Source organism: Rhinolophus ferrumequinum, chromosome 28, assembly GCF_004115265.2.
Source record: "Rhinolophus ferrumequinum isolate MPI-CBG mRhiFer1 chromosome 28, mRhiFer1_v1.p, whole genome shotgun sequence".
In the NCBI taxonomy this organism is placed as follows: domain Eukaryota; kingdom Metazoa; phylum Chordata; class Mammalia; order Chiroptera; family Rhinolophidae; genus Rhinolophus; species Rhinolophus ferrumequinum.
In genome coordinates this window covers 282169-310125 of record NC_046311.1, presented here as the reverse complement: position 1 = coordinate 310125, position 27957 = coordinate 282169, and the positions used below count along the sequence as shown (strand labels likewise).

Sequence of the window (27957 nt, the reverse complement as noted above, 5' to 3'; positions counted from 1 at the left end):
AGGCACAAATTTCCAATTATAGAAATTAAAGAGGTCCTATCACACTAGATCTCAAAGACTATAAAAGGGAAAGAGGGCAGTATTATAAACAACTTTATCCAATACATCTGACAATTTACAAGAACTGGACCTATTCCTTGAAACATACCACTTAGCAAAACAGACTCAAAATAAAAAGAAAATCTGAATAGCCCTAAATCTATTAAAGAAGTTAATTGTCAAATACTCCTTCACTGGCTTCACTGGTGAATTCCATCAAACATTTAACAAAACAAACTAACAAACACCAATCTTACGCAAACTCATTCAGAAAACAGAGCAGAGGGAACAATGTTCAACTCATTTTATGAAGCCAGCATAATGCTGATACCAAAATTAGACTAAGATTTTCTAAAAAGAAAGAAAATCACAAAATTATCTTGATACAGACCCAAAAAAATTTTTAACAAAATATTTGTCAATCATAACCAGCGATATATTAAAAGGGTAACATCTGATCGAGCAGGACTTGTCAAAGTCATTCAAGGTGGTTTAACATTCAAAAAAATCGAACAGTGAAATTCACCATATTAACAAAATAAGAGAGAAAAGCCGTATGATTATTTCCATATATGCAGAAAAACATTTGACAACATTCAACAACCATTCATGGTAGCAACCCTCGGAAAATAGGGGAGAGAAGGGAAGTTCCTAGACTTGATCCCATCAAGAAAATAAACAGGCAAGATTGGAGAAAATACTTGCAAAACACATATCTGACAAGACACTCTTATCTGGAACATACGAAAAACCTTCTACAACTCCCTAACAAAAAGACAAGGAATTCAATTAAAAGCAAAGGGCCAAAGATGTGAACAGGCACTTCATACGGAAGATGCTTAAATGGCCAAAACCTACAGTGTTCCTCCCCATGAGACATCAGGGAAATGTGAGCTAAACCCCAATAAGGTGCCACAGCACATGCACCTGAACTGGTAAAACACCAGATGTGGGTGAAAACGAGGAGCAACTGGAACCGAAATACACAGGTGGTGGGCATGTAAAACTGTACGACTACTCGGGAAGGAAACTGTTCAGAGAGGGGCGTGGGAGGCCAAGGTAGGTGGAGAGGGAGTCGTGCAGGGGCGCTGGCAGTGCGGGCGTGGAGCCCACGTGGGGTTTCCCACTGTGGGGGAAGGGCACTACCATCAGAACGGACGAGAGCTAGACTCAGCCCGGTGGTACTGGACGGGAATTGGCAGTATCACTGTGAAATCAGGGCTTTCCATGTAGACAGACTGACATGGAAAGACAGATGAAAAATGTGTTTCATGCATATGTAAATGTATGTGAGTATCTGCCTACATATCCTCACCCCCACACACGTTCCCTAGCTTTTTCACTGAGCGGTCCTGGGAACAGTGACATCCCAATAGCAGTGAACACAACTATTCAAATATTTATTCCAAATATTGTTCCAAATATTGTTCTTCACTAAAAGGAAACAGAACTCCTGAGAGAAAAGACTGATTCCAGGGCTGGGACAGCAAAAGTAGAAAATGAGCCTAGAACATCTCATTGGGTCAGAAAGTAAGAAAGGGCTCCAAGAATGATGGGAACATGTCAAAGACACAGAAGTTGCCCTGAAGACACATTTGGTTCTCACTGGCCAAATGTGGGAGTTTCTACATCAACAACAACAGATGCTCGCCCACTGAATAAAATGGGAACCGTGAAGTCCACACTGATACACATAAACGAATAAACTGAAAGTTTCAGGCAAACTGGAAAATTCACTGCATTTCAAAGTAACTCCTCACAAATCATTTCTTAATTACACTTGACAGTCGAGAGCTGTGACAGATATCAAATGATCAAAGTGAAGACCATCAGCAATAAGACAAAATGAAACTGCGTGCCACCTGCAGATGAACTATCACCGCTGTGATGTCCCTGTCAGAGACGTATGACCTACACTGAATTGTGAGGACACACCAGACAAACCCCAATGGAGGGACATTCTACTCTACAAACAATGTCCTATAATCGTCAAAAGAACCAAGGTCATGAAGGTCAAGGTAAGACTGGAACTATTTCTGATGGAAGGACACATGACAACATGTACCACGTGATTCTGAACAAGGTCCTTTTGTTGTAAAAAATATGATCGGGACAGCTGGCGAGCCTGAGCAGGTACGAATGCCACCACTGCTAGTCGCCTGACCCTAGAGGCTGAATAGTTAGTGGTCACACTGGAAACCATCCTACGTATTAGGTGACAACTGGCCGTCAACTGAGCGACTTACTCTCAAATGGCCCCCAAAATGAAGGTTTTTGTTCTGTACTTGCAAGGTTTCTGTAGACTTGAGATCGGTTCAAAAAACGTTTTAAAGCCTTAAACGCGCACGTACGCACGCGCACACACACGCACACACACAGAGACAGGCCTAACTTAGACTTAATAAATCAGAATCTCTAGGGATTGTATGATTTATGTTAAAGAGAGTCTTCAAAGCATTTAATATATTTAAATTCCCTGTAAAATTTTCAATAATTCCATATTCATAGCCGTAAGGCTGAAGAAAGTTGACTGTATGACATTTATTTTCAATATAGTTAAGGACGCCATTGGTCACTTCCTGTCACTCTGCTATGCCACTTAATAACAAGTGCTCCCTTTCCGCCAACAGAAATAAAAGCTTCTGGTAGAAGTATTATTGATTAGAAAGGTTCTGAGTCTCGAGCTGTCTGCTCATTAAACATGGACAAACAAGATTTCCACAGAGCGTGTGTGTGCCACACCTGATTAAATGCCAGGGAGGCTCGAGGTTCCTGCTCAGGGAGTAACAAGTGTGCCTCACAGGCAAACAGGACACAGGACTGTGTGACTTCATAGTTTTTGTATCTACTGTAGATTCTGAGATGACCTTATCTGACTTCAAATAAGCTGAATAACACAAAAGTATTAACCGTAAGAGGAAACACCAATACATTAGATCTTATAAAAATTAAATTTCTGCTCATCGAAAGAAAACAGGGAAAAAATATTCATAGTACACGTATCCGACAAACATTTTATACACAGGTTAGATACAGAAGAGACAATAAAAAGAAAAAGAATCCAGTTTTAAAACGGGCAAAAGACCAAACAGGTATTTCCAAACAAACTTCCAAGAACAGACTTAACATTCTGACTATTTTGAAATTTGGAAAAGGACATCTGATAGAAAAGGGCACTGAGACAGATTTTTAATAGCTCTGACCTGGCACAGGTTTCTCCACTATCCCAACACAGAGCGTTCCTCCGAAACCTTTTGTAAGCCAAAATGGTGTCAAACAAAGCAGCAGTTATTCGTTTATATGTAAAACTTTTGGAAAGTTCCCAGACTCAAAATAACCTACCAAATCACACCAAATAACACGACACCTAAAATAACACTAACTGCGCCAGGAGCCGCTGCCTCTGTACCTGCAGAACAAACACAGGTGTGATTTTCGCTTTTCACGTTTTTGCGTAAAAGCAAAAATCCTCTTTGGACTTCCTTCAGTTCGCGAAAACCAGCACTAATGAAGGTCTCCGTAACAGCAGAGTGGCTGGATGCAAACTTTTGAAAAGTGGGGGGCACCTGGATCTTGTTTCACAATAACATCAAAAACTCATTTTCTCCCTTCAATAAAGATTTAAACTGGCCTAGACTCCTATCCACCGAAAACTTGTATCACCTAAGAAATCATTACCCGAGAATAAATTACCTGAAAAATCATTGTTCACCTGAACAATCATTAGATCCTATTACTGATTCAACTTTGAAACCAAAGCATTCCTTCTGTAAGTTTTGGACAGATTTAGCTGAAGAACTTCCCCGTATTACTCATCTATACGGATCAGAATTTGCAGAATTTCATGCAACCAGACAAAATATGGAAATAAAGCAGGTGTTCAGGAAGCTGTAAGACTACAATTGTCACTCACAGGTCCTGCATTCACAATTCTGTGTCTGTTAATACATATTCACTATTTTTAGTGATTTTATAATATATAGGCTTTATGGTAAATAAATGTCAATGTGAACTTATAAAACCCATTTCATCATAAAATGCTGCTTTTATCAATTTTATGTCTGGTGTTATAATATGGATTTGGCCAGTGTTCCACTGCTTTCAAAAATTCTGAACATCTTCTGGGTTTAAGAACCGCCAAACATTTTACTGAGACCAAGAAATCCACAGGCCCTGAGAGAACGCACTCACCATGTCGATGGCTGACTGCTTAAGTAATGGAATGGGACAGAATCAGAGATGACGGTTCAACAAATAACGTATATGTGGTTCTTACCCCCCAGAATTTTGCAAAGCACGTTTCATTGTAGTACTTACCGGTGCCACTATTTTTCCTGTCTGTCCCACTTGCATGTCATTGGGAACGAAGCCAGCATCCACAGCAGCTCGAGAAGCACCAACTAAGGGGGAAAGAAAAGTGTCATTTTTCTGAAGCACGACTACTGTCGTGCAGGGGACCCTGCTCGCGGCGCCATTTGTCGTGCGGGGCGGCCCGCAGGGTCTCTGCTCCCGCTCCCCACATAAGAACACAGGGAATGGCTAGGCCAAAAAGGAACACCCACGGAGCCATAGGTAGGGGAGTCACACCACTCTACTCTCGCTGGCGGCTGGGTTGGAGAAACAGGAACCAGGAGCCACACAATTCTCAACCCTCACTGCGCCGCTTGCAGGCTCAGCCACCATCTCCTTGCTGGCCCCCATTTTCCGCTAGCCTAGCCACGGTGGTTATATTAGTGCCCGATGGCTCAATGGTTACAGCTGACGGCCAACTAGCCACAGCTGACGGCCAACTAGCCACAGCTGACGGCCATTTGATCACAGTCGATGGCCATTTACTACCTGAGCCAGCACCTTTCTATGTGAGGCCGAGAGCCTGGAAACTGCTTTTTGGGGCTCTGTCCCCGCAACTACTCAGCTACTTGGGATATTTACTAATAAGTAAAACAAGACACCGATACAGCCCAGTTAGAAATGTACTGTCTTAAGGCCTTACTGTACCCACCACCAAGTCAATCCCCTTCGTTTCGCAACGATTTTTAATTTCAGGGTCATTGTCACTTTCGCCAATACTAGTCTTGTCTGAATTCTTGGAGATTTCAACACCCTGGCTTCTCAGTTCCCTGAACACCTCTCCTCAGCTACCTTGTCCTGCAGGCCACCTGAGCCACACCCCGCACCCCCAGCCTTTCCATTACCAAGCTCCCCCTTCCCCACATGTCTGACTTGCGCTCTCCAGACGACCCCCTGTAGTACACAAGTGCAACTCCCCTGACGCTGGTAGGACCTACAGTTCTACTCACTGTCCTCTCTCATCCTCATGGGCTCTTCTTTCTCACCCAGCTTCAATTCTGTGAGCAGAGACTCACCACGACTTTCATCTGACGTCAGTTTCCTTGACCTCCTCTGACATCGTCACAGACATGGGAAACTTCCATCTCTGGGCCCCGAGTAGCAATCACACCACCGTGTCCACACCTGTTCTCCTGTAATTCACCATCACCGGAGCAAACCCCCAACACTCAGCCATGTTAACTGTGTTTTATTTTAAATAAACAGGCTTTCATTCTCTCACCCTTTCCTAAACTATAATTTCAGATCTTTCATTTCTCTCCAAACTTCCGATCCATCCTTACTTCCAGCTGATGACCTTGCTTCCCTTTTCATTGAAACAACTGAAACAATCAGAAGAGACTTTCCACACGCTCCAGCTAACACTCACGCGTCAAGCTGCAGCTGTGTCCACATTCCCTGTGGTCCACTTGAGGACATCGCACCCAGAAACTAGCCTCTCTCCTGTGTGGTCAATTTCCCTCTCAACCGGAGCATTCCCATCAGCACAGAAGCATGCTACTACCTGTCCCAGATTTTAGAAAGCCCTCTGCTGGTCCCATTCCGCCTCTAGCTACTGTCTACTTCTCGGCTCTCCTATACCAAAATCCCACTAAAGAGTCGTCTGTACTCCGTGTCTCCAAGTCCAGGCCTCTCTCTGTCAAAAAACTTCCTTGTTAAAACAGCACACACATTCAGAAAACCACACACGTCACAAGTGGACTACTCGATGGCTTATCACACGTGAATACAGCCACGTCACCACGACCTAGGACCACTATTTTACACCCTCTCCGATCAGGTTTTTGCCCCACTGCTCCACTAACCGTGCTCCAAGTCACCAAGCGCCTCCAGGCGACTAAAGTCAGTGGTCACTTTCAGTCCCCCTCCCTTGACCTACTAGCAGCACTGGACACAGTGGTCACTCCTGCCCTTACTGAAACACTTCCCTGGACCCCAAACAGAAACTCTGTCGTGGTCTTCCAGCCTCACTCACTTCAGGTCTTCACTCTCCACATTTCTTAACCTCACAGCATCCAGGGCTGAGTCCTGGGGCCTCTTTTTTATCTACACTCACTGCCCTTGGTGATTTCACCCAGATTCAAGGCTTCAAAACCATCAAAGCGCCACTGTCTCCCACACATCTATCTATCTCTAGCACAGACTTCTCCCACAAACTCCACAGTCCCAAATCAACTGCTTACCTGACATCTCTACTTTAGATGTCAACTATTAGACACCTCAAAACTTAAAGTGCCCCAAACTGAACTCCTGACCTCTCCCGGGAAACGGCACACTTGGGACCGTGCCCATCTCAGCTAATGGCAACTCCATTCTACCAGCTGCCAGATCAGAACTTTCTCTTTTAACCCATGTCCAATCTGTCAGGAAATCCCAATGGTTCTACATCCCGAAATGACTTTCTCTCTACATCTACTGCTACTAACCTGGTCCAAACCACGAGCGTCTCTCACCTGAGTGACTGAAGAGCTGACTGACCTCCCTGTTACTACACTTTCCCTTACAGTCTATTCTCAAAGCTGTAGCCAGAGCGATCCTTTAAGTAAGAGTCAGATCAGGTGACTTCTGCACAAACCTTTCAGGAGTTCACATTTCATTCACAAAAAAGCCATCTCCTTACAAAGGCTTCCATGCCGTGTGGTCTGATCTCCTCACCCAGTCTCGTCTCCTCCTCCCTCCTCCATGCTTCCCCCGCCACCGGCCTCCCTGCTGCCCAGCACAGAGCAGACTTGCCAGCAGAGGCCCAACCCTGTGCACTTCACTGCTCTCTCTCTCAGAAACACAGCTGGCTTCGCCAGCCCGTCCAAACCTTGTTCAGATGTCTCCTTCTCATTAAGGCCTACTCTGACCATCTTTTTAAAAACTGTAACTCCCTTCCCCTCCTTTACCTGTTCTATTATTTTCCACAGCATTTACCACCCTCTAACATACAATACTATTGACTAATGTGTTGTGTTTAGTGTCTGTGGTGGGCACAGAAATGGCCCCTCCAACAACGTATTCATTGTCTAATCCGCAGAACCCGTGGGTATTACCTATATGGCGGCAGACAGGATATAAAGTGAAGGATTTGGGGAGAAAGCACTCAAAGTGCAACCTAGACGGGCCCCGAATGTCACCACATGTATCCTTCTAAGAGGGATGCAGAAGGAGATGTAAGACAGACAGAGGAGGCTATGACATGACGAAAGGCAGAGGTCAGGGTGATGGCGCCACAAACCCAAGACACCAGGGCAGCCGCAAGCAACTGGAAGAGCGAAAAACAGATGCGCCCAGAGGGGTATGGCCCTGATGACACCTGGATTTCAATATACCTCTGGACTCCTTCACTGTATAGTGATTTTCTGTTGTTTCAAGCCACCAAGTTTACGGCCATTTTTTATAATAGCCACAGGAAACTAATACAAAGTCTAGTCTCACCCGAATAGAACTGTAGCTTCCGCGAGGACAGACCTTTCTTATTTTGTTCTGTATTTCCCTGGTTCCTAAAACAGTGCCTGTCACATGGCAGATACTTGATAAATACTCAATGAAAGAACAAATGAATGAAATAAACTTTCTCAGTTAAATACTGCCATGATTAGAAAGTCAGTATCACGGCTTTATTCACACAAAACCGTTTTTGTTTCTGAGTATACATATTAGATAATACAAAAGCATAGGGAAAGCCTAGAAAGTTATACACAAAACTCTTAAGTGGGGGAGAACAGAATTGAGACTTCTGTAAAAAGAATATATTCATGTAGTACTTGTATAAATAAAAACTAAAATATTTTCAATTTTCTGATGTTTTATAAAACAACATTCCATTGTCATCAACACACTTTTTAACTTTATTTTTAATTACAGTTGATATGTAAGATTCTCTTAGTTTCAGGTTACAACATAGTGATTCCACATTTACATACCTCACAGAGAGACCACAATACATCTGGTACCCATCTGTCCCCGGACAATCACTACGCTATTACTGACCATACTCCCCGTGCTGCACTTTACGTCCCCGTGACTTGTTTTATAAGGAGACGTCTGTAGTTTATCCCCTCACCCTTCTCCACCCCCTCCCCGATCCCCTAACCTCACTCCCCTCTGGCAACCATCAGTTTGTTCTGTGTCTATGAGTCTGTTTCTGTTTTGTTTGTTCATTTGTTTTGTATTTCAGATTGCACATATAAATGAGATCACATAAGCTTTGTCTTTCTCTGATTTATTTCACTCAGCACGATACCTTAGGTCCCTCCCTGTTGTCAAAAATGGCAGATTTCATTCTTTTTTATGGCTCAGGAACTCGTCAATACACTTTTAATCACATGTCCTACCTTTCCTATAAATGGTTAACTACAGTTTTAAAATAATGTTAATTTCTATTAGTATGAGAGATTTATATTAGACCACCAATAAAGAGAAAAATAAGGGCATTCCTGGATCTGAAGTAGCACTGAAGCTGACTTTTAAATTAATTTTTAATGGAAAAAACTAAGATTTGGCAAATGTAACAGTGTCACATAAAGAATAAAAAAGAAAGAGGACACCCTCTCCTCACTGTCATACCATTTATTGGAGACTAAGAAAAACTGTTTTAGAGACAAAACTTAAAAAATCAGAGAAAGCAGAATAATTTGCAACCTTATACAGAAATGAAACAATGAAGAAAAATTATTGCCAATGGAAAGGGTACATTTTCTTACAAATGAAAACACCTACCTGCAGCATGCAGCTGATCTGCCAAATCATATAACAGCTTAAAGTTCTCTCCACTCTTCAAACCCCGACCTCATTAAAAAAAGATGAAAAAAACAAATTAAGTGAATACAAACTCCATTCTCCAAAAACGTGGCGACTCTGTATACCTGAGAGATGGTCGTATTTCACAAATGCTGTGTGAAGCACGCCACCTCCTCTCTACAGCCTGTCCTACCTTCCCCAACGACACCCTGAGCTTGTCCCACGCGTGCTCCACACTGTGATTAACCAGCCAGGTCACCAGCTACACGCTCAGCCTTCACACTCAGTGTTCCCCACCACAACGGAAACTCCTCCACTGCAGGATCCGTATCTAGCTTGGTCACTGCTATACCCAGAGCATTTAGCAAAACCATGGAATGACTGCATCAAGTTATTTATTATTTAAATGGAAGTCACTGCATGAGACTTCAAACTCCCGAACAGCAAGAACCCCTGCTTTTTCCTCTTTGTTTGCCCAGCACTTGGCAATGGGCCTGGCATAAAACAGATACCCAATAAACATTTCTTCAATAAATCTGTGAACAAAGGAGTCAGATATATCTTTCTGAAATACTAAATTATGGCCTCTCAATGCCCCTTGCAATACAAGGCTGTCTGGAAGCTTAATGAGTTTGCCTGATGTTTAGTTTGGAAAGATTTTAAAATCGCAGCAGACTATAAAAAGTGTGTTTTCTTTTTAAATAAGGAGCATGATATACAAAAGGAAGTAAGTCTTATGCAGTACTACTAGCTCTGATACTAAACATGCAGAAACTTTCAGAGTTTCTCCTGGAGAACCACCTGCATGAATACCAGAGGTCTTCCGCAGTGAGTGTGGAGTGTGGGAGTCAAACAGCATGGCCCTGAGATCCCAACCCATTCTCTTTATGACTCAGAAGCCAACCATACTCCAGAATAACAAGGACGTCAGTACAACAAAGACACCAAGTGTCAAAGTTACATAGGTGAGATTTGTACCATGCTCCCCTGCTGCCAGCCACACAGACTTGCAAAAGAAAAGCCCAAATTGTATACTAAGCTCAGGATTCCATCTTCCTAATTGGTAAAACGGGAATAATACTTGCAACTTACCTACGTCTTACATTTTGGGGGGAAAAATTTGTGCTTCCCTAAACTAAATATTAATAATACTGAAGTATTTCAAGTTTAGATCATCTTTTAAAATTAATACATTACAAATCTCACTTACCACCAGATACCACCACTTTGGCACCAGTTAGCTCTGGTCGATCACTTTTTGTTAATTTCTGGTCAAGCCATTCTGATATCCCCACTGGAGAAGGACTTGATGCTACATACATTGATATGTAAAACAAAACACTGACTATGAGTTGAAGTTCTAAAATAATCATTTTTAAGAGAAATACACAAAGACTCCCATGAAACTTAAGTTTGTTTGTTACTGTGAATTTTCTGTGCTCCTCCTTTCATTTTCTTTGATTTTTTGAAAAACTTTAAGGGACTAGATTCCAGCCTCCTTCACCTCGTTAGCTGTATGACATTTGAGAGTCATTTACTTCTGAGTCTACCTGTCACACTTGAATTACCCGCTCTCTATGCAGTTCAAATAAGATACTGCCTATATTACAGTGTGATGCTCTCTGCACATTTGCTATTACATTCTTCCACTACACTGAATCTCCCAAGTGCCATAATGGGAACCAGGAAGAGGAGAGCAAAGAATCTCAGCATCAGTGTAGCAGATTAATGGTTGGGACCCTTTCATCTATCCAAGCAACTGCCCTAGGACCAAAGGTGGTACGAAAAAGGCATATTGTGAATGTTTTCTATTTCTGTACATGCTTGGGGACCACGTCTGACACCACTCTACTCTGTAAACTGGAAACAAGACACAAAAGCAAGCACACCCTGGACGGACACTGACCTGTTTCTGAACTGGCGCTGCCACCACTTGTAGCTGCAGCTTCAAAAGATGTTCCTCGCACAGAAAACACCTTCACTTTCTCGTCACACTTCACGGTGCAAATAGCATTTCCTGAAATATACAATTTAAAACAACAACCATGAAAGGTAACAAAGACGTATTCCTGTGAGGCTCAGAACTTACTTCACAAAGACAAGGCAGAAGTAACTGTGTGACAGTGGCTTTCCACCTCTCCTGAGTGTAGGAAAAAGACCCATAACACTGAAGAAACATACCAGTAGGTATCTCACCTTGGATATCTTTAGAAATAATAGGACAGGAGCTGACCTGTCTGGAAGCAAGTAAGTGGAATAGGCAGCCCCACTGATAAGGTACATTCTTCCTAAAAGGAATACAAACAAAAGCTTCCTTCTCCAAAACAACAAAATCAGTGACAACTGTAGGAGCTGCAACAACTTAGAAAGAATGAAGCTATTTGCATGCTTAGGGAGGGAAGTAAGAGAAAACATGATAGGGCACAAAGAATAAGTGTGATGTGCCAAGATTTTAAAAGGATCTAGCAACCACAGTAAGAATGTCCTAAACTATGACCAAATATTTCCCCTCAAACACTACTAAAGATGAAAGATCTGATTTGAGAATTGACCATCTAATCAGAGACCAGTGTGCTTAGCAAAAGATCACTCCACCAAAGGGACACTGAAAGGAACATCTTAATGCAGATGACAATGTAAGAGAAGCAGCAAAGAAGATCCTTTTTTTAAATAGAAAGTTTTGCTTTTCCAGGTGCCACTTACAAAACACACTGAGTAGTGAATCCACTGTTTATGGATCACTGCACAAACCTCATCTGTGAACTGAACAACCAGGAAGGAGACACTATCAGAAAGGACGTCTTGTCACGGTTTAGCAGCAATTCCACTGGTAAGACGTTTCCCAGAAACATTTAAGATGGTCCATTTAAAGCAAGTCTACGACTTATTTAAAAAAATACAGTCTTTGAGATTAATTTCTGCTTTTAACATGTTGATTAACTAACTATTGTCCTTGGCTACTCACCTGCATAAATAGTTCTCACAAATGTGTCAGGTGACTTGATCCCAATGATGTCAGAAATTGGGGCAACATCAAGTTTGGCTGCTATTCTGGGCAAAAGATTCTAAAAGCAAAACAAGCAGTAAGTTACATAGGCGCATGCTATGGGCTATAAACTATCAGCAGTAACATTCTCTAACTGCATATTCTGTACAAATTTTAATTCAAATACGTTGTATTTCACATACGTCTTTAGACACACTACAGCTTCAAACACAACTTTTCAGACTGTCTTTGAGATGAAGTAAGTCTGCCATTACTCTAACTATATTAAGAGTTTATGAGTTTTACATTAATAAGTCCCCTTAACTCAGTATGTTGAATTATGAGATTTGGTATTTGCTTTCATGAGCATCACTTAGAAAGTGAGTTATGGATTACTGAATTAAGAAAAGAAAAGGTAAGAAATGTTTAGAAGAGTAGTAAAATTATCAAATACTAAAAAAGAATCTACTTGTATATATTTACTTGACGTATATAAAAGATTTCAAAGCAGGTATTTTTCACCTTTCAAAAAATTATTGCGTTAAAAAAAAAAAAAGCAAAACAAACCTAAATGTCCACCAACAGGAGATAGGTTTACAAATCATCCCTATAAAGTAATCCTACATAACCATAAAAATAACATCAGAAGGCTGAAGCACAGCCTGTACAGTATACATAAAAAGAGCAACAGAAATTAACACACACGTTTTTCCTGGTACACATGTCACATCTGTGGGATGGATACACGTGCTAACTTTGCTCTCACTAGCAGGGTCACTGGGACAGCCACGGTATCCCCAGGTCTCAGTCACCTCACCATAAGAGAAAGAGAATCCCTATGCTCCCAGCCTAAACTTCTCACCTAGGGCTCTCACACAGAGGCGGTTAGTGACGACTGAGTAGCCATACTCTCCAGACTCAGATTCTCTTACATGCTGACATCATCTGAATGTGATCAAAAAAGTGAAATGTTGCTTTTATCACACAAAGAGTAAAGCTGAATTCTACACTGCTTTACAGAGCTTACTCCATGGACCTCCTAAACTCGGTACATGATACCACCCCTAGTGGGCAAACTCTCACTATAACAGTATTCCAGTTCCTCTCCTCCTTCCACACCAAACTCTCTCTGTTCTCTAAGAATTCGCCCAGGATTACCTTCTAATTCATCCTTCCACATGCATATACAACTACACTATTTAAATGGCAATAACATGTATTTCGTATTAAATTAATGTCTATTGAACATACTATACGCCCCTCAACTATTCAAGGAATATATAAAGACCCCAAGGGCAGAGGTTTTAGGTCTTCTATTTCTCTTGTGTGTGTAATCCATATCTAGTAAGTGGTTCTATATACACTGACGGTAACAAGGGGTGACAGCCTGAGTCGTTTTCCTGTTGTCACACTTCCCATAGGAAAGACTTTCTACTTTTCAGTTTGGCACCTACATTACAGAGTAATCCTCTTTCAACCAAGGTAGAAGAGCTACTGAAAAGTACTGTAGTTTATAAAAGCACAATTAGGAAACATTAAGATGTCACAGAAAATAAAGAGTTTGAATTTATGTGATGCAGCAAAAGCAGTTCTAAGAGGGAAGTTCATAGCTATGCAGGACTACCTCAAGAAACAAGAAAAATCGCAAATACACAATCTAACCTTACATCTAAAGGAAATAGAAAAAGAAGAACAAGGTCATATGTGTCTGTGGAACATCTTACTTACAGTTACTAAACCCCATGTGAAAACTGAAAAACTTATAAAAGAACTTAAGATAAAAGAACAATTGTTCATTAAACTCGTATGTTTACATTATGGTTGAAGATTCTGTCACGGTATAGAAATTCTATTAACCTTAGAAGAAAAAATTTAAGGAATTCAAAGTGATCGTTCCAGAGTTTAAAAACAAGCTAAAGCAATGTGCATGAGGACTGGCAGGAGGCCCCACATGTTTGCGGTGATTCGTGTGGAGAAGCCAACACTGTGCCACAGACAGACATTCACAAACACCACTCCTTTTGTAAGTAAAGAGGTTGACGTATTGGGAGCTCACTGCTACAACCACTCGACAGGGCTGGTCGATGAAAAAGCTTGTATCTTAGTTCCCAAACTCATATTTAAAAATCAATTACAACAGAATTGCAAATGTAAAAGAAAAAATGTCACATCAAGACAATACAAATAAGAAATAAAAATGACTAGAAATAAAAACGACCAGGAAAAGATATTTGATCTACCAATTAGGGAAATGCAAAATTTAAAGAGATACTATTTTTTTTCACCCATCAGATTAGAGGCAATGTTAAAAGGCACAATACCCAGTGTTGGCAAGATACTGTCACATGCGAGTGGTGGAGTGGAACATGAGGCACCCTTTTAAAAGAGGAATCTAATAACATACGTCCAAATTTTAAAAGCACATAGTCTCTGACCCAGCTATTTCCCTTTCAGAACTCTGTTCTAAATAAATACCGGCACGTGTATATACAGATGCATGAATAGGGATGTTTCCTTGCAGCAAAGTTTATAACTGCAAACAATTACAAACAACCTAACTGTCCCTCCTTGCCTACATATGGAATATTATGCAGCCCTAAAAAATGAGATGGACACATGAGCAAATATTTCAAGACACACTCTTAAGTAAAAATCATTAGTCATAAAACAATTCATGTTATATTATCTCATTTTAGAAGTAAAAAAACAAAGAAAACCCCCCAAAAAACTGTACATGTATTATAACTTGAAAATACATAGAAAGAGGCCTAAAGAGCGTACAATTGTTGACACCTGTAACTTTTGAAGAGGGAAGGAGTTGGGAATAAGAAAGGGGGACTTTGATATCTTGCTCGGCATACTGCATTTCAGTATGCATCCTTTATAATAGAATCTGTTTGTGTACAACTTAATTTAGAATCTCTAAAAGTAAAAATAAAAATGAAAAACTGAAGCTTAAGAAGAAGGGGATCAAAGAAAAGAAAGCTGGGATAACACCCATGGCCACAGAGAGGAGAAAGACCCACAGACAAATTCCTTCTCTTGGGCTCCCTCTACCTTGCCCCCTTTTTTAAAACTTCATCCAGACACTACCCATCCGATAGCACATTCTTTCTTCAGACATATCACAATGCAGATGATCAAACTACAGCTGTCTTTAGCCCAAAGATGTCTTCACCACACACACCTTCCCAAATCCCCCAAGTAGGTAAAAGTTGGCCTTTATAAATATCCACCAGCCCCCCAAACAACCCATCTCGAAAGATGGGTTAGTAATACAAATGACATTAGCGGACACACAGAGATACTTCAACATGTCTTAAAATAATCATGTTTGTAAAGTAGCCGAAACAGTTTTCTCCATGACAAAATCTGAAAATCCGGAGTGGCATTTTAATAAATTATGGCAAAATCTTAAAAGAACAGAGTTGTCTCTGTGACAAAATCTGAAAACCTGGCTGGCGATCGCATTTTAACAGAAATGATACAATCCTGAAAGAATACCATTCAGCGAAACTACCACACTCACTCAGCAGGTCAGGATGAGCTACCAACACAAAGCCTGCTGCACAGTGCGGGCACAGTGAGCCCCAGCCCTTCCGAGGATGACATCAGAGCCCACACACCCCATCTCCTCACCTTTCCGAAGGCAGACGCTCCAGCACAGATGTGTGTGTAACCAAACTGCTTCTGAGTTGCCAGTACCAGTGGCGTCAGCTCCTCTGAGGATTAAACACACCTGATGAATCCAGCTCCTGACATTCCCACACACACTACTTGAGAACAATATGCACTACTCCCACCGGGAGCCTCACCTGGAAGGAGACCCTTGTAGGCGTCATGTTGGGCCACCAGCACCTTCCCGACACCGGCTACTCCGCAGAGATCTTGTGCCACCTACGAAAGATTGACAGAGGTTCTGATCATCCATCCACAGAAAGTGCAAACAAAGCCAGAGCTACAAGTGTCAGCAGGCGGGACATCTTCACAGCCAACTGTAAAAACTGTCGTATCAGCCCAAGGGCAACTGAGGAATAAAACAATATACTCTTTAACAAAGAAAATCTTACACCACTTGATCTAACTGCCCACTGACCTTAAACAAAAATCCTGCCTTGAAAAAAAAAGTACTAATTGATACACCACAATCAACAAAGCTCTCTATTCAAATGTAGTTGTCAGCTGTCCTCTTTACCTCTCGCTCGATGAAAGTGCAAATTCACGATCTTAAAAATGGTGAAAATGAGGCAACCGTTAGGTTCCCTTTGACTCTCACAACAGTCACACAGCCTTTCAGACTTAGGGTTTCCTAGGGGTAAAGAGCAGGTCACAGCATTTTATCTGGTAATAATAATTTCTGCTGATGTTAAAATCTGTGAACCTGGGCACGACAGAAAATTTCACATACGGTCACTGTGAACCCCTGAGTTCCTGCCTATCTAAATATATTTATCTATGAGGAAACAATATTTTCTATTTTAGTTGCTCATTTTTTCCTATTTGGATCAAATTTCCTGTGTACAGAATGCAGTTAGAATTCCCTTTTGTATTAGGTTGGTGCAAAAGTAAGTGCGGTTTTTGCAATTATTTTTAACCTTTGAAACCACAATTACTTTGGCCCCAACCTAGTAAGTCTGTAATTACAGCCTGCTGGCTGCTGCCTTAGCAGAAACAGGCAATCACAGGGCGGTCTTTTGCTTTCTTGCAACCGCCACACTGACTTACTGAGGAGCGGACGTAAAAGGCTGTCTCTCCCGTGCCCTGGGATGGGCAAGGTGGCAGCAGTGCGCACTGCCGCAGCAGCACACAAGGACCCCCGCCGCACCACGCCCTCGCTGGCAGACTGCACTGTGCTATCCAAACCCTCCTTGCTCACCAGCAAGAGCTGGCACCACGGGAAGAGTCACTCGCTGCTTATAGACAGTAGTCCCGAACCACGACCTGCCCAGGCCAGGAACAGTCTCTTTACACAGGCGCTCGTGGCTTTTCTTTAAGATTTCTTTAAGAAAACCGTGACTTAAGAGATGATCTCTGCCTTTTCTCAAAACAGTGTACATAAGATAGCATTTCGAACATTTTTAAACTAATGTTAGAATAATTATTCACAATCACAGCAAAATAAGCAATCAAACCCAGAACCTGTACATCTGAAGGCAGGCACCCAGAAAAGATAGCACAGCCAGATCAGATGAGTGTCCATAAGACTCCAATACGCATAATTTAACCCCACACCTGCCAGACACCAATTTCATGCATTTCAAGCAACACTGGCATTCCGAACCTCATTACATCGCATGCTCTGCATCCATGCCATTTAATAAAAACTACATAGGATTCTCTAGAAAGAAGCATGTGCTCTCCAGACGTCTTCCTCAGAGGTCCACGCCCCCAACTAAACCACACACTGGGTAACTTCTGTGTGCTGTGAAATGGTGGCTCAAGCTGCATAAGTTTAACTGAAGCACAATTTCAACAACGCTGCAGCCCAGTGGTACAGACCCTGCAAACCCTATCAGGGGGCTGGTTTACAAGGCTGTCACTGTCCTATTTCAACAAGAAAAACGAAGAATATCTTTCTGTGCCCAGCTACAGTTTGGAAAGCACAGTACTACTTCCATTTGAGTTCTCCTAACAATTAAAAAGTAACACCCATGATACTTTGTCCAGATTTACCACTCACAGGAATTAAAAGCAATTAGTAGGTATATTCATCACTACAAAAAAGGAATCGGCTATTAACCTCTAAGGGGACGCAAATATTATCATTCTACTTGGTACCTGATGGCACATGATGGTGCCAGTGGAACTAAATCAAGTATTCCACCTCATTTCAAAAGATAAAATGCTTAGTGAGCAAACTTAGTTCCTTTTTCACACGTAGTGATGATCGTGACACTGGTCATTTAATGAGGCTGAGAGCCCACTTTGGATTACAGTCCTCACCATAATTCTCTGTTGCCATCTTTCCCTGTCTTTTGATGGAGATTATATTTGGTATGATTGACCTTAAAAATTTCTCACCTTGTCACATTTGGTCCCAGCCACCAAGCAGGACACTTCACCTCCCAGACGTCTGGCCGCAGTGATAGTATTTAATGTAACGGGTGCTAGGGTATCATTCGCATGCTCAGCGATCACCAGGGTACTCTGAAATCGTAGCAATGAGGCCTAAAAAGGGAGAAAACGGAAAAGAATGTTGTAATACAAATAGTTGTTTCTTTTTTACTGACTGTTAAGCATGTGTGCTTTAAAGAAAACTATGTAATATTCAGTTCTATAAATGCATTTATGAAATACTTGCTCAGTGGCAAAATTGGGCCCTTATGTCTATAACTCTATTACTAATATTCATACCTAATAAGAACAGAAAATGCAAATTAGTGTTCTACTGTTAAAAATTTGTTTTAATTATTTCAAAGCATTTTTCCCACTAATCTACGATTGATGAGAAATAGTTACTGTATACAAATTTAAAATCCTTAAACAGAACATGTGAGTATCAAACTAGGACTCAAACTATTGCCAATTGCATTCACTTGCAGCAATGCTGCTAAAGAACACAGAACATCCAGAAATAATGGGTCTGAAATCAATTACTCAAGTTGATTTCTATTGTTTCAGGCAAAATGTATTCAATGCCAAAATAAGTGAAAATGTAAATGTCTTTAAAACAACACATACAGCAAGTTTGCTGAGGTTTCGACTGTTCAAATATGCCTCCAAATTGACAAAAAAAAACCTTATAGACAGTACCTTAGAACCAAACGGTACCCACCCATACTCACTGTAGACTATCAAGACACCGGCAACAGCTCAAGGTCATCTAGAAAGACTTCAAACACCAGGCACACAAAAATGAACAAAAACAGTCCCTGCACTCAAAAATGTCAAGGGAAATAAGACCTGTTCAAAACAGTTTTTCAATTAACAACAAGATCCAAAACGCTGGAGGCTACAGATCATGAAGTAGAAAAGCAAGAGAAAGGAAGGAAGTTTAAATATTCCTGTCATGTGAAAGGCGAGGGAGGGTGCCACAGGCATGAGGAAAGAAGCCAATTTTGGAACTACCTTTGTGGGAAAGAAACGGCAATAAAGCAATGAGAAAAGGAGACAGCGATGGTCGACTGGCATGGTTGCATGGCTTCATGGAGCAATCATCTCCAGACGTGGAGTTGGAGTGCAGAAGCATAACATAAAATTGACCCAGAGCTGGACATTTATAAGGAGGGTATGCATGAAGGGAAGGTAGGCACAGGAATGTAATGCTGGTTAATAACGAAACTGATAAAACACTTTTTTTTTCATTTACTCCATTGTAAATATCAATTGCTGTATTAGTTTAACCAGTCTCTGTAGTCAGTTGGGTTATTAATAATGTAATACTATTATAAATAATGCAAAGACCACACTCAGAGCTAAATCTCTGCACTCATCTCAACAGGTGAGAGTGCCCAGTAGTCTAGAAAGACCCTCTGACTGAAACCCGGCCAAACTGTAGTCTAGCTGCTCTGCTTCCACAGAAAACTAAGCCAGGTTCTGCTCACCCTTCAACACCCCTAGGCTTCCTCCCTCTACTGTTTCACCCCACCTTCTCCTCAGCCCTCTAAAACCCCTCTATCACAGTGAACACAATACCGGAACTAGAACTGGAAGGCCAGAGACCCTAGGGCAAGCCTTCCAAGGATAGAAATGCCTCCCCAGCTGGGGAGAGGAAGGGCAGAGCACAGCAAGCTGTGCCTGTGGAAGAATCACTGCAAAGTGTCAATGGAGGACATTCCTTTTTCCTCCCTTGTTTATTCAAAGGGAGCAAGGAAGGGGAGAAAATGAGACTTTTGTTGTTGCAAATCAAGTACCTGTTTGTATAACTTTTTATTTTCTACAATAAAAATTTGCCTTCTTAGGGGAGATAGTTCAAGTTTAGGTTAGAAATCTTTATGTACATCTTAAGGTGCTTTTCTTTTAACAAATTAATACAGGTAGAAGTGATAGATCAAGAGGTAGGCACACTTTTCAATGATTTTAATATTGACTGATGCACACTGTTTTCCAAAAAAGTTGTAGCAAATCACAAGAATTCACAATTCCTGGGATGGGATGAAAGTTGTCAGAAGGTAAATACCATACCTGCTCATTTTTGTATCTCCAGACTCTAATATAATGCTTTATTCCAATAAATATCTGTAGAATTATACGTTACTTTCCTTCTTCAATCAGAAGGGCACACTATCTTGTGAAGAACTTTGTAATTAGGACCCAATGGCATAATTTATTATTTAAATCACATTTCACAAGAATTGCCAATAATAAATTAGTACCAACATATATCAGACACCAATTTTTTAATTATGTTTCACACATCATTTACCATAAAAATTACGAGATTTCCATCAACATTTGGAGAATAAATCCAAGATTTGGTGGCAGAAGGCCCATATTTGATGTAAATTATAGTTCTATCAACAGATAAATGAGGGAGTTCTCCTAAGGCATCCTCCAGCTTTAGAACTTCCAGGGGGACATTGTGTTAAGCATGTGTGTCTGTGTGGGTGCATGTGTGTATTATGTGTGGTGTGTGCGTACATGTGTATGCGTGTGTGGTGTGTGGCATGTGCATGCGTGCGTGCGATCTTACTTAAAACTCATAAAAACTCTATGATGCAGGTACCATCACCACCCTGACTTTGCAGCTGATACAGCTGGAGCTACACAGGTAGGAAGCAGAGCCAGGGTAAAAGTCCAGGTCATCAGACTCCAGATTTGGTGTTTTAATTACCACTCCCATCGAAGCTGCACCATTTTAACTGCTTTACATATGGGTCGTTTCTGTAAGATTTCAGTTAGCAAATACTCTGCTTTAAAAGAAAAAAATCACTCTTCAATAAGAAAAAAGACATCCTCAGCCTCTTTTCCAGCTATAAAAATTCTATAACCCTTAAATCCTACTTTAAGGAGAAGAGTGGTATAGAATTTCCCTAAAGATTCAGAAAGTACAGGTCCATTACTGAAAAGGTTTTTAAACAAAAGTCATTTTGTTATTTTATCTTATGTCCCACTGCATCTGTATTCTTTGGGGCCCTCTTTTTCATGGAGAAAAGCAGCCACATTCTTAAAACATTTGAAAATAATTCTTGCAATACTGAATAAGGTAACTACGGAGAAAGGAATCTCAATCTCTTCAAAACACTGCTACTTAAATCAAGATTAATCAACGCAGGCTGCCATCACCATAAATTCTTCGTCACCAACCTTACTGGGGGCCCTCAAAATGGCCTGGCCCTGTTGCTATAGTGGACTTGTTGGCACTCTCACTCACTCTCCACGCCATTCCTCAGATATGCTCTTCTGATGTTCCTTAGACCGTGAAGCAGTCTGTTCCCTACGTCAGCAGTCTCACCTCCTACTACACAGTGAAAACCGAGGTCCAGGCGGACAGCAAGGACCTGCCTCCCCTTCCTGATCTCCACCCCAGAACCCTCGCTCCGCCCCATCACAGTGGAAGCTGCTGCAAGTCCTTCCCCCAGGATCTGGTCTCTTTATCTTAGTCCATCCTCTCAAATCTACGCAAACTTCTTTATTTCATCTCCTCTCAGTAATGTCTCCTATGTGCTCCTTCCGGGGAAACATTTAAACAAGTTCGAGGCTCTCCTGATTTAATGACTCCCCAAATTAAAAACCCACTACTCCACCTTCCACTCCAGTTCTCTTATTCCTCATCTGCCACTCACACCTCAACTTCAGCAAATGAAATATCATTCAGCACACACACAAAAAGTTATCACCATGAAAAGACCTGGAGGAACCTTAAATGTAAGTGAAAGAAGGCAATCTGAAACGGCTACACACTGTACAGTCCCACCTATGTGACAGGCTGGCAAGGCAAAGCTATGGACAGAGAAAAAAGATCAATGGTTGCCAGGGGCTGGGGGAGAGAGGGATGAACAGGCAGAACTCCGAGATTTGTAGGGCTGTGAAGCCACTGTACATGATACTGTAACGATGGACACAGGTCTTTACCTCACGGAAGGCGTAACACCGAGAATGACCCCTACTGTGAACTATGGACTCGGTGATAACAACGCGTCAGTGTAGGTTTAGCTATTGTAACAGATGTAGCGTGTGGTGGGGGACCCTGATAGTAAGGAAGGCTGGGGGATGTGGGGATGCTGTACACCTTCTGCTCAATTCTGCTGTGAACCTGAAACTCCTCCAAAAATCCAGTCCATTTTTAAAAATCTTCTGCTGCTTTAAAAACATCCTTATAATACTCTACTCTGTACACTGAACTATGAAAACAATTTTAAGACTCTAGGTCGTCCATTTTCCAAGGCCACTCATCTGAGCCACAGAAAATGAGATGATCATTTTCCTCATTGTCCCCAAAATAAACATGGATAGGTAGGAACATTCTGGACACACAGGTGAGACGTTAATTCGTTACATACAGTGGATGCTCTAAGATTACAAACGGTCGCTGCCACCTTAACCGTCTCCTCCTTGTATGCGGGGCTGTGCACGTTTTCTGGAGAGCGCGGTGGGGACAGATCCAGGAAGCACCAAGAAATGAGGGTGGGGGCAGCTGAGTGCCATCAAAAGGCAGGTCTCAGGTGCCAGTCTCAGCTGCCGCACAAAGAGCCCTAGAGCTGGGGTGGGTTAAAGGGGTCACCATCCTCCCTCCACCCTCTGAGACAAACTGCTTGAAAATAATGTCAGTGCCCTCCAGCTCTGCGGCCTCACCTCTTGTTCTCCTCTAGCCACAGCAAACTGATTTTCATTTCTACTACAACAACGAATCCACCCTCTTCAGTTACCCAAACCTCGCTATAGCTAAGTCCAATGAACACATTTGGGTCCTTCTTCTCTTATAAACCTTAACAGTTTTTGACCGCACTTTTAGGAGCAACCAAGGTGATACATGGCTCAGGAGTTCCTTCCACGTGTTAGAAAGAAAGAAAGAAAAAAAAAGCTGAACTCTAACTCCCTACTTTACCTTTACAAACCCACTCAAAACCAAGAATAATTTGAACCAAGTCCCCCACTATCTTTGAAAACCAAGTGGCACAAAGGTTAAGGGTGGGTGGGTGGGTGTGGGTGTGTATGTGTGTGTGTTTTTTTACTTCTTCACTCAAAAACTAAAAAGCAGGACTAAGCTATAAAATCTTCCCAAGTTCTACTAAAAAATGTAATATACAATGAAAGTCACCTATCCCTACTTTAACATACATTTTGCAATAATAAAGTGTATATTACATTTCTTAAACTAAGTAACTAAGTAACTTAAACTAAGTAACTTACTTTAACCTCTTTGGTAATATGGTACCTTTTAATCATGATTAGAAATGTCATATGACATTGATTATAATATTAAAAACAGTCAATTTACTTCACTTTGAAAACAGACAAGACTCTTAGTAGACACACTGGCAGGCAGTATAATTTTACAGAATTCACCTTATGCAATAAATCTCTTAGGACCACATCAAAAATGGCTTTTTTCTTTTAAAATAAATTAAAATTTGCACGAGAATTAGAGTTCAATCTCATTCACCAACACTAAACCATGGACTCTGAAAAACGTCATGTTCCTTCATACCGGTTTCCCACGTTCTGAATCATGACAGATATGCCTTCCTCTCTGGCAATAAACACAGGAACACTCTAATGACCTTGAAAAGTGTTGCTTCACTCTCCACATAAGATATGTCTTTGGTATCCTATTAGTCAACAAATTAATGTCAAATGCAAAAGAATAAAATTATACTAATAACTCAGATTAATAGCCCCCCAAGAATGTTAACTAACTGCAAAAACCTGCTGCCTGTTTTCCTTAGTGGTTTCTTGAGCTCTCTACTGTGGATGTAAAATACCGCTTTCATTAACAGATGACATTGAGGAGCGCCCCCACCATGGTGAAGGATTTTGCTCTCAAGCAAATATGTCAAAACTGGAAATGGAACATAGAAACCAAACGCAAGCCATTTAGCTTACATTCTAACAGTTTAAGTATCTCTTTTTTTCATTAATTGTGGTAAAAAAAAAAACCACACCATAAAATTTACTATCTTAACCATTTTTAAGTGTTACTATAGTAGTGTTAGCTATATTCACATTGTTTCGTTCACAGTTCAAGGTAATCTTTTCAATCCTTTAATAATTTAACTTAAATCTGTTATTAAAAACACAGTTTCGTGGAAATAGATCTTCCTAATTTTACTTACAGTTAGCTACAGAACAATTTTTTTAAAGACTTTATTGGGGAAGGGGAACAGGACTTTATTGGGGAACAGTGTGTACTTCCAGGCCTTTTTTCCAAGTCAAGTTGTCCTTTCAATCTTAGTTGTGGAGGGCACAGCTCAGCTCCAGGTCCAGCTGCTGCTGTTAGTTGCAGAGGGCGGAGCACACCATCCCTTGCCGGAGGAGTCAAGGAGTTGAACCGACAACCTTGTGGTTGAGAGTCCACTGGCCCATGTGGGAATCAAACTGGCAGCCTTTGATGTCAGGAGCATGGAGCTCCAACTGCCTGAGCCACCGTGCCGGCCCCAATTTTTTTTTTTTTTATTTCAAGAGTATGGGTTTCAAATATGCTATTTTGACTTTAAGACATTATAAATACACGTTAAAGAGAAGACAGAGTGAAGGGACTCCCATTTTACCGTTTTAGAAACATGGGACAACTTGAGCATCAGAAAATTTAAGAGTAATAATAGATTATAAGAATCCAAGAGTTCATAAATAAATACATAAATAAGAAAGAAGGGAATTTTCTCCCTTACAATTGAAGGCCAATAAATGTAGAAGGTATGATGGAATTGGAAAAGTCACCATTTTACATCATAGTAATCATTTCTCAGACAAGACTCTTATCAACAAATGTTAAGATTAGTGGATGAAAATCTGAGGATAAACAGGACAGTTGCACTGTCTCAGTGTATCTCCGCACAAATTAGTTAAAAATCACAAGGGGAAGGGTAGTAACTTGATAGTGCAGAGACCTGGTGAACACCACTTTAGTCAATTAAAGTTAACCTCAAATAGGGAGTAAACCAACATCATGAGTCTCCTAACACGATGAACCAAGAACACATAACTTCTGTGATACTCCTCTCAAATACACAGTCTGAATCTACTCAAGAGGAAACACTAAGACAAACCTAAATCAGGAGACAGTCAACAAAACAGAAGGCCTGTATTCTTCAAAAATGTCAGTGCCATCAAAACCGAAGAAACAATGATGAACTTCTCTAACTGAAGGGACATGAGAACTAAACGCAAGGCATGATCCTCGACTAAAATAAGAACTGCTACATTAATAAGACAATTGGCAACACTTGAATAATGCCTATAGATTATCCAGTATTGTATCATTGTTAAACTTGCTCATTTTGCCAATGACACTGTAGTTATGAAAGGTGAACCTCTTTGTTCTTAGAGAATACACTTAATTATTTAGGAGAAAGGGAATGTCTGCAAGATATTCTCAAATGATTCTGAAAAATAATAATATGTATATACAAACAGAGATAAAGCAAATGTGCCAAACTATTAACAGTTGGTGGAACTCAGCAAAGGATTTTGAGAATTCTTTGTACTATTCTTTCAACTTGTCTGTTAAGTTTAAAACTTCAAAAGTTAAGAAGTTAAATATGTATGTGTATTTTGTGTCCATTTTAGAAGCGTTCCACCATTCTCTATACACTTGAAAGTGAAATCTCTCAAATAACCCTAATGACTTTAGAGCAGCTACATGACTTAGTTTGACTTCAAATTTTAAAAATAAATCAAGGTCAAAGTCTGTGGCAAACCACCATAAAGATTTGGAAATACTGCCTATGTATCTTGGCGAACTGTGTTAACAGTAATTATTGAAGTTAATCACTCTATCTTCTGTTAGCTCTACAAAATGAGTATTAAAGGGTCCCCACCACAATTATTTCACTCGTGCCAGACTTCTAACCTGTTCACAAAACTACCTTCCAGTTACTGCATAGATAAGTACTTTCCTGCAAGTCTGGCTCAGACGCCTGTAATTTTCCCAAATCCACGACTTCAACTTGTGTCTAGATCCTCCGAGGCAAAAAATCTCCCGGGGGGAAAAGACTGAACACTGACACGAAGGATGTGGGTTTGGACTCTGTGGTCGGTGGCGGGTTGGCTGGGGGAAACTTTTCATGGAACAAGGACTACACAAGGGCCTACAGCTACCTAGCAAGCTTGCCAGCTGTGTCTCCGAGAAAATCCTAGCGGTGAACCGGAAAATACACACGAAGGGCACAGCAAGTACAAACGGTCAGCCAAGTTTCTGGCTCAAGCCTAGCAATCTCTTTCCTACGCAACCTAATTGCAAACTAGAAATCCTGCACAAACCACGACCGCTTGTTACTTGACTTGCAGTCAACGTCCACCTACTGTTGTCCGTCTGCCTTAGGATGAGAGACGTTTCCTACCGGTTTCCTCACGAAGTTAGCGACACACTGGTAAACTCAGGATGTGTCCCCAGGGGAGCCGCTGACACGCACCACTCCCCACGGGTCCCCCGCTGTCCTACTGCACGGCGACACCTGGACTCAGAGCGGCCCCGGGCCAGTTCCCACAGCCAGCGGCCCTCCGCCCCGCGCTCCGGACGAGCGCATTCGCGCGGCCCCACAGGCCCAGTGGACATGTCTCCCTCCTCCAGAAACGTCCGCTTCAGGCTTTACGCTCTTTCCCAGAGAAGGAGCATCCCAGCGGCGACATTTTCCCCCGGGGGAGCGCGGCCTGTTTCCCCCAAGTGTGGAGAACCTGGCGGCCCCCAGACCCGCTGTGGGGGACAACGAGGGGGACCAGCAGGAGCGCAGGCTGCCTTTTCGGGGTCACCCTGGGCCCCGCCCTCTGACCTCGGCCCCGCAAGAAGTCGGGGCAGCCCCAGAACTTTGGGCCGGAGGCCAGGCCGGGCTGGGCCTGCTCGCACGACGGCCAATCAGGTCCGTGCGAGCCGGGGGCCTCCGCCGAGACCGTCCGAGGGACGCAGGTTGAGGCTGGACCTTCACCGGGCGCGGCCCTCCCCGCCCGGACTCACCGCCCGCCGGAGCCGCCTAGGAGCCGCCGCTCGAAACATGGTCTCCGCTCCGGGTCTCCTCAGAACACTCTGCCTCACGGCCGCCAGACGCGGACTCAGCAGCGCCACCCGTCAATCACCGCAACGCTCGCGAGAAGCGCGAACGAGCCCGGACGGCCCGGGCGGAGAGCGCGAGCTCGCGGCTCCTATCTGCCCATTGGGCGGCCGCGCAGCCAATGGGGACGGCGGAAAGTTAGGGGCCGGGTTTGAGAGTAGGGCAAAGGTGAGGCGCTTCTGCCCCGGGCGCTCCCAGGCGCGCCCCGCCCCTGCGCCCACGACGTCACTCTCCTGGCTCCCAGACCCTGAAGTGCACCCCTCTCCTTCCGAGTAGTCACATACCAACGCTACACCTGCAACGTGCTAAACAGTTTCCAAGTCCGGGGAATGTAAGACTGTATATAATAGAATGCGTGACACGTTGACCTCACCAGACTCTGGAGAAACACACAAGAAAACGTATCATTCCCGTTGTGGGAGGAGGGATGCGCCGAATGGGTGATATTTGAGCTGGGTTCCAGGGGAAGGAACAGTGTGGGCACAAAACAGGCAGGGATCCTGATGGGAAGGTGCAAGGATGTCATGCAGGGTGTCATGCGGGGTCTCTGGTCCTGCTCCCCTCACTAGAACGCAGGATATGGTGACGCCAAAAAGGAACACCCACGGAGCCACAGGTAGGGGAGTCACACCACTATAGTCTTGCTGGCGGCTGGGTTGGAGACACAGGAAGCAGGAGCCCCACAATCCGCAACCTGCCGTCCGCTTCTCT

The 27957-nt window shown here is 42.3% G+C and overlaps 1 protein-coding gene across 1 annotated transcript in view; it reads right to left on the bottom strand.

Moving 5' to 3' along the window:
- Positions 1–27309, bottom strand: part of ETFA (electron transfer flavoprotein subunit alpha) — a 52725-nt gene extending 25416 nt beyond the window's left edge. Inside the window, exons 1-9 of the mRNA XM_033099944.1 lie at positions 27153–27309; positions 18122–18268; positions 15916–15997; positions 15740–15822; positions 12080–12179; positions 11021–11131; positions 10325–10426; positions 9094–9162; positions 4357–4439 (exon numbers count right to left, since the gene is read on the bottom strand). Coding sequence (XP_032955835.1) covers positions 4357–4439; positions 9094–9162; positions 10325–10426; positions 11021–11131; positions 12080–12179; positions 15740–15822; positions 15916–15997; positions 18122–18268; positions 27153–27191 — 816 coding nt within the window. The 5' untranslated portion in view covers positions 27192–27309. The remainder of the gene's footprint in view (positions 1–4356; positions 4440–9093; positions 9163–10324; positions 10427–11020; positions 11132–12079; positions 12180–15739; positions 15823–15915; positions 15998–18121; positions 18269–27152) is intronic.
- Between the last annotated feature and the right edge of the window lie 648 nt (positions 27310–27957).